The 7,500-nt window shown below is 35.8% G+C and overlaps 1 protein-coding gene across 3 annotated transcripts in view; it reads right to left on the reverse strand.

The window, feature by feature from the left end:
- The window catches only part of arhgap10 (Rho GTPase activating protein 10), a 94,046-nt gene that overhangs the window by 5,608 nt on the left and 80,938 nt on the right, over window positions 1-7,500 (reverse strand). For all 3 annotated transcript variants that reach the window (XM_058385694.1, XM_058385693.1, XM_058385692.1), the window contains exon 21: window positions 725-853. In XM_058385694.1, coding sequence (XP_058241677.1) covers window positions 725-853 — 129 coding nt within the window. The remainder of the gene's footprint in view (window positions 1-724; window positions 854-7,500) is intronic.

A 7,500-nucleotide genomic window follows, 5' to 3' on the forward strand; every position in this document is an offset into this window, starting at 1 on the left:
GTGTGTGTGTGTGTTTAAGGAATTAAGAATTTGACCTCTAATACAAACTAAAGACACCAGAACCTGTTTTACTGTTTAAATATTAGATTTGTTGATTATACTGATACTAAATTGAATTAAAAAATAAATAAATAAAAATTAAAAAATTAAAATAAATAAACAAAAAATAAAATGTGATAGTCTGAGAGACAAAATAAAAAAAATACAATAAATATATAAATAAATAAATAAATAAATACATGTGGAAGGTTCGAATGAACGAATAAATGAATGAATGAATGAATGAATGAATGAATGAAAAGTAAAAATAAATTTAAAAAGGGGAAATGAGTAAAAAAAAATGGCAGCATCTCAGTAAATAAATTAAAAAAAAATAAATAATATAAATAAATAAAGATGTGAATAAATAAAGAGGAAAATTCTGGGGTGAAGTTTAAGTGAGTGAAACTTTGAATAAAAAAAAATATATATAATATATATATATATATATATATATATATATATATATATATATATATATATATATATATATATATTTTTTTTTTTTTTTTTTTTTTTTTATAAATATTGTAATGAATGAAGGCTACAAATTATAAAAAGTAGAATGTTCTGGAAAATGAATAGAAATTAAAATTAAATTATGATGAATATCAAAGAAAAGAGGGTAAGGTTCTGAGGGATTGAGTGATTATTATTGTTGTTGTTATTGTTGTTGTGAATGTACCTTTCTGCACATTTGTCTGTCTGTCCTCCGGCTGCTTCTGTTGCTTCTTCTTCTGTGTCTGCAGCTTTAGTCTGAGGTGTTAAACATGTAGGAGTTGAGTTCATCCACGATACCAAGCCTGATCCCCCTCTGTGGAAAAAACAGACAGAGTTACACACAGAGAGAGAGAGAGAGAGAGAGAGAGAGAGAGAGAGAAAGACAAAGAAAGAGGCAGAGAAAGAGACAGAGAGAGAGAAAGAGACAGAGAGAGAAAGAGGCAGAGAGAATGAGAGAGAGAGAGAGAGAGAGAGAGAGAGAGAGAGAGAGGGAGGGGTGTGTGTGTGTTTCCCACACTGACAGCAGGACAACACAGAGAGCAGTGCAGTGCAGGTCAGGTACACACACTCTCTCTCTCTCTCTCTCTCTCTGTGTTAACTAACACAGAAACACATAAGTACAGAGATGTGAATAAATGACAGGTCTGTGCTATAAAGCTGAGTATAGTGACAGCATTATCACCATGGCAACACTGATCAATCCAATATCTTATAACAGCTGGAATTTAATGAAATCTATTCCGCCGGCTATGAGAAGGAGATTCTTTCCCATTTTCCTGTTATATGATTCATATTCTCCTGTTGTGTCATGACTTTTCCTATTTTTCCCATTACACGAGTCCTATTTTTCCCCTATGTCCTAGTCCCTCTTTATTTTAGGATTCCTATTTTCCTGATATATGATTCCGATTTTCCGGGTCTATTATGATTTTTTTCCCCTATTATTTTTTTTGTCACGTTTAATCACTAGGTGACTTTTTTCCATTGGTTGTTTAAACTCTACTTGTTCATCAGGGATGATAGACACAGTACAGTACAGTATAAGACACTGATGTACAGTACAGTACAGTATAAGACACTGATGTACAGTACAGTACAGTATAAGACACACTGATGTACAGTACAGTACAGTATAAGACACTGATGTACAGTACAGTACAGTATAAGACACACTGATGTACAGTACAGTATAAGACACTGATGTACAGTACAGTATAAGACACACTGATGTACAGTACAGTACAGTATAAGACACACTGATGTACAGTACAGTATAAGACACACTGATGTACAGTACAGTATAAGACACTGATGTACAGTACAGTATAAGACACACTGATGTACAGTACAGTACAGTATAAGACACTGATGTACAGTACAGTATAAGACACTGATGTACAGTACAGTATAAGACACACTGATGTACAGTACAGTATAAGACACTGATGTACAGTACAGTATAAGACACTGATGTACAGTACAGTATAAGACACTGATGTACAGTACAGTACAGTATAAGACACCGATGTACAGTACAGTACAGTATAAGACACTGATGTACAGTACAGTACAGTATAAGACACTGATGTACAGTACAGTATAAGACACACTGATGTACAGTACAGTACAGTATAAGACACTGATGTACAGTACAGTACAGTATAAGACACACTGATGTACAGTACAGTACAGTATAAGACACTGATGTACAGTACAGTACAGTATAAGACACTGATGTACAGTACAGTATAAGACACACTGATGTACAGTACAGTATAAGACACTGATGTACAGTACAGTACAGTATAAGACACTGATGTACAGTACAGTACAGTATAAGACACCGGTGTACAGTACAGTACAGTATAAGACACTGATGTACAGTACAGTACAGTATAAGACACCGATGTACAGTACAGTACAGTATAAGACACCGATGTACAGTACAGTACAGTATAAGACACTGATGTACAGTGCAGTACAGTATAAGACACTGATGTACAGTACAGTATAAGACACACTGATGTACAGTACAGTACAGTATAAGACACTGATGTACAGTACAGTATAAGACACTGATGTACAGTACAGTACAGTATAAGACACTGATGTACAGTACAGTACAGTATAAGACACTGATGTACAGTACAGTACAGTATAAGACACTGATGTACAGTACAGTATAAGACACTGATGTACAGTACAGTATAAGACACACTGATGTACAGTACAGTACAGTATAAGACACTGATGTACAGTACAGTATAAGACACTGATGTACAGTACAGTACAGTATAAGACACTGATGTACAGTACAGTATAAGACACTGATGTACAGTACAGTACAGTATAAGACACACTGATGTACAGTACAGTATAAGACACTGATGTACAGTACAGTACAGTATAAGACACTGATGTACAGTACAGTACAGTATAAGACACTGATGTACAGTACAGTATAAGACACACTGATGTACAGTACAGTACAGTATAAGACACTGATGTACAGTACAGTATAAGACACTGATGTACAGTACAGTACAGTATAAGACACACTGATGTACAGTACAGTATAAGACACTGATGTACAGTACAGTACAGTATAAGACACTGATGTACAGTACAGTACAGTATAAGACACTGATGTACAGTACAGTACAGTATAAGACACTGATGTACAGTACAGTACAGTATAAGACACTGATGTACAGTACAGTACAGTATAAGACACTGATGTACAGTACAGTACAGTATAAGACACTGATGTACAGTACAGTACAGTATAAGACACTGATGTACAGTACAGTATAAGACACACTGATGTACAGTACAGTATAAGACACTGATGTACAGTACAGTATAAGACACTGATGTACAGTACAGTATAAGACACTGATGTACAGTACAGTACAGTATAAGACACTGATGTACAGTACAGTACAGTATAAGACACTGATGTACAGTACAGTATAAGACACTGATGTACAGTACAGTACAAGACACTGATGTACAGTACAGTACAGTATAAGACACTGATGTACAGTACAGTATAAGACACTGATGTACAGTACAGTACAGTATAAGACACACTGATGTACAGTACAGTATAAGACACTGATGTACAGTACAGTACAAGACACTGATGTACAGTACAGTACAGTATAAGACACTGATGTACAGTACAGTATAAGACACTGATGTACAGTACAGTATAAGACACACTGATGTACAGTACAGTATAAGACACACTGATGTACAGTACAGTATAAGACACTGATGTACAGTACAGTATAAGACACTGATGTACAGTACAGTACAGTATAAGACACTGATGTACAGTACAGTATAAGACACTGATGTACAGTACAGTACAGTATAAGACACTGATGTACAGTACAGTATAAGACACTGATGTACAGTACAGTATAAGACACTGATGTACAGTACAGTATAAGACACTGATGTACAGTACAGTACAGTATAAGACACTGATGTACAGTACAGTATAAGACACTGATGTACAGTACAGTATAAGACACTGATGTACAGTACAGTACAGTATAAGACACTGATGTACAGTACAGTATAAGACACACTGATGTACAGTACAGTACAGTATAAGACACTGATGTACAGTACAGTACAGTATAAGACACACTGATGTACAGTACAGTACAGTATAAGACACTGATGTACAGTACAGTATAAGACACTGATGTACAGTACAGTACAAGACACACTGATGTACAGTACAGTACAGTATAAGACACACTGATGTACAGTACAGTATAAGACACACTGATGTACAGTACAGTATAAGACACACTGATGTACAGTACAGTACAGTATAAGACACTGATGTACAGTACAGTATAAGACACTGATGTACAGTACATTACAGTATAAGACACACTGATGTACAGTACAGTACAGTATAAGACACACTGATGTACAGTACAGTACAGTATAAGACACTGATGTACAGTACAGTACAGTATAAGACACACTGATGTACAGTACAGTACAGTATAAGACACTGATGTACAGTACAGTATAAGACACACTGATGTACAGTACAGTACAGTATAAGACACTGATGTACAGTACAGTATAAGACACACTGATGTACAGTACAGTACAGTATAAGACACACTGATGTACAGTACAGTATAAGACACTGATGTACAGTACAGTATAAGACACACTGATGTACAGTACAGTACAGTATAAGACACTGATGTACAGTACAGTATAAGACACACTGATGTACAGTACAGTACAGTATAAGACACTGATGTACAGTACAGTACAGTATAAGACACACTGATGTACAGTACAGTATAAGACACTGATGTACAGTACAGTATAAGACACTGATGTACAGTACAGTACAGTATAAGACACTGATGTACAGTACAGTATAAGACACACTGATGTACAGTACAGTACAGTATAAGACACTGATGTACAGTACAGTACAGTATAAGACACACTGATGTACAGTACAGTACAGTATAAGACACCGATGTACAGTACAGTACAGTATAAGACACTGATGTACAGTACAGTATAAGACACACTGATGTACAGTACAGTATAAGACACTGATGTACAGTACAGTACAGTATAAGACACCGATGTACAGTACAGTACAGTATAAGACACCGGTGTACAGTACAGTACAGTATAAGACACTGATGTACAGTACAGTACAGTATAAGACACCGATGTACAGTACAGTACAGTATAAGACACCGATGTACAGTACAGTACAGTATAAGACACTGATGTACAGTGCAGTACAGTATAAGACACTGATGTACAGTACAGTATAAGACACACTGATGTACAGTACAGTACAGTATAAGACACTGATGTACAGTACAGTATAAGACACTGATGTACAGTACAGTACAGTATAAGACACTGATGTACAGTACAGTACAGTATAAGACACCGATGTACAGTACAGTACAGTATAAGACACTGATGTACAGTGCAGTACAGTATAAGACACTGATGTACAGTACAGTATAAGACACACTGATGTACAGTACAGTACAGTATAAGACACTGATGTACAGTACAGTATAAGACACTGATGTACAGTACAGTACAGTATAAGACACTGATGTACAGTACAGTATAAGACACTGATGTACAGTACAGTACAGTATAAGACACACTGATGTACAGTACAGTATAAGACACTGATGTACAGTACAGTACAGTATAAGACACACTGATGTACAGTACAGTATAAGACACTGATGTACAGTACAGTACAGTATAAGACACTGATGTACAGTACAGTACAGTATAAGACACTGATGTACAGTACAGTATAAGACACACTGATGTACAGTACAGTACAGTATAAGACACTGATGTACAGTACAGTATAAGACACTGATGTACAGTACAGTACAGTATAAGACACACTGATGTACAGTACAGTATAAGACACTGATGTACAGTACAGTACAGTATAAGACACTGATGTACAGTACAGTACAGTATAAGACACTGATGTACAGTACAGTACAGTATAAGACACTGATGTACAGTACAGTACAGTATAAGACACCGATGTACAGTACAGTACAGTATAAGACACTGATGTACAGTACAGTACAGTATAAGACACTGATGTACAGTACAGTACAGTATAAGACACTGATGTACAGTACAGTATAAGACACACTGATGTACAGTACAGTATAAGACACTGATGTACAGTACAGTATAAGACACTGATGTACAGTACAGTATAAGACACTGATGTACAGTACAGTACAGTATAAGACACTGATGTACAGTACAGTACAGTATAAGACACTGATGTACAGTACAGTATAAGACACTGATGTACAGTACAGTACAAGACACTGATGTACAGTACAGTACAGTATAAGACACTGATGTACAGTACAGTATAAGACACTGATGTACAGTACAGTACAGTATAAGACACACTGATGTACAGTACAGTATAAGACACTGATGTACAGTACAGTACAAGACACTGATGTACAGTACAGTACAGTATAAGACACTGATGTACAGTACAGTATAAGACACTGATGTACAGTACAGTATAAGACACACTGATGTACAGTACAGTATAAGACACACTGATGTACAGTACAGTATAAGACACTGATGTACAGTACAGTATAAGACACTGATGTACAGTACAGTACAGTATAAGACACTGATGTACAGTACAGTATAAGACACTGATGTACAGTACAGTACAGTATAAGACACTGATGTACAGTACAGTATAAGACACTGATGTACAGTACAGTATAAGACACTGATGTACAGTACAGTATAAGACACTGATGTACAGTACAGTACAGTATAAGACACTGATGTACAGTACAGTATAAGACACTGATGTACAGTACAGTATAAGACACTGATGTACAGTACAGTACAGTATAAGACACTGATGTACAGTACAGTATAAGACACACTGATGTACAGTACAGTACAGTATAAGACACTGATGTACAGTACAGTACAGTATAAGACACACTGATGTACAGTACAGTACAGTATAAGACACTGATGTACAGTACAGTATAAGACACTGATGTACAGTACAGTACAAGACACACTGATGTACAGTACAGTACAGTATAAGACACACTGATGTACAGTACAGTATAAGACACACTGATGTACAGTACAGTATAAGACACACTGATGTACAGTACAGTACAGTATAAGACACTGATGTACAGTACAGTATAAGACACTGATGTACAGTACATTACAGTATAAGACACACTGATGTACAGTACAGTACAGTATAAGACACACTGATGTACAGTACAGTACAGTATAAGACACTGATGTACAGTACAGTACAGTATAAGACACACTGATGTACAGTACAGTACAGTATAAGACACTGATGTACAGTACAGTATAAGACACACTGATGTA

This window comes from Hemibagrus wyckioides, linkage group LG03, assembly GCF_019097595.1.
Source record: "Hemibagrus wyckioides isolate EC202008001 linkage group LG03, SWU_Hwy_1.0, whole genome shotgun sequence".
Classification (NCBI taxonomy): Eukaryota; Metazoa; Chordata; class Actinopteri; order Siluriformes; family Bagridae; genus Hemibagrus; species Hemibagrus wyckioides.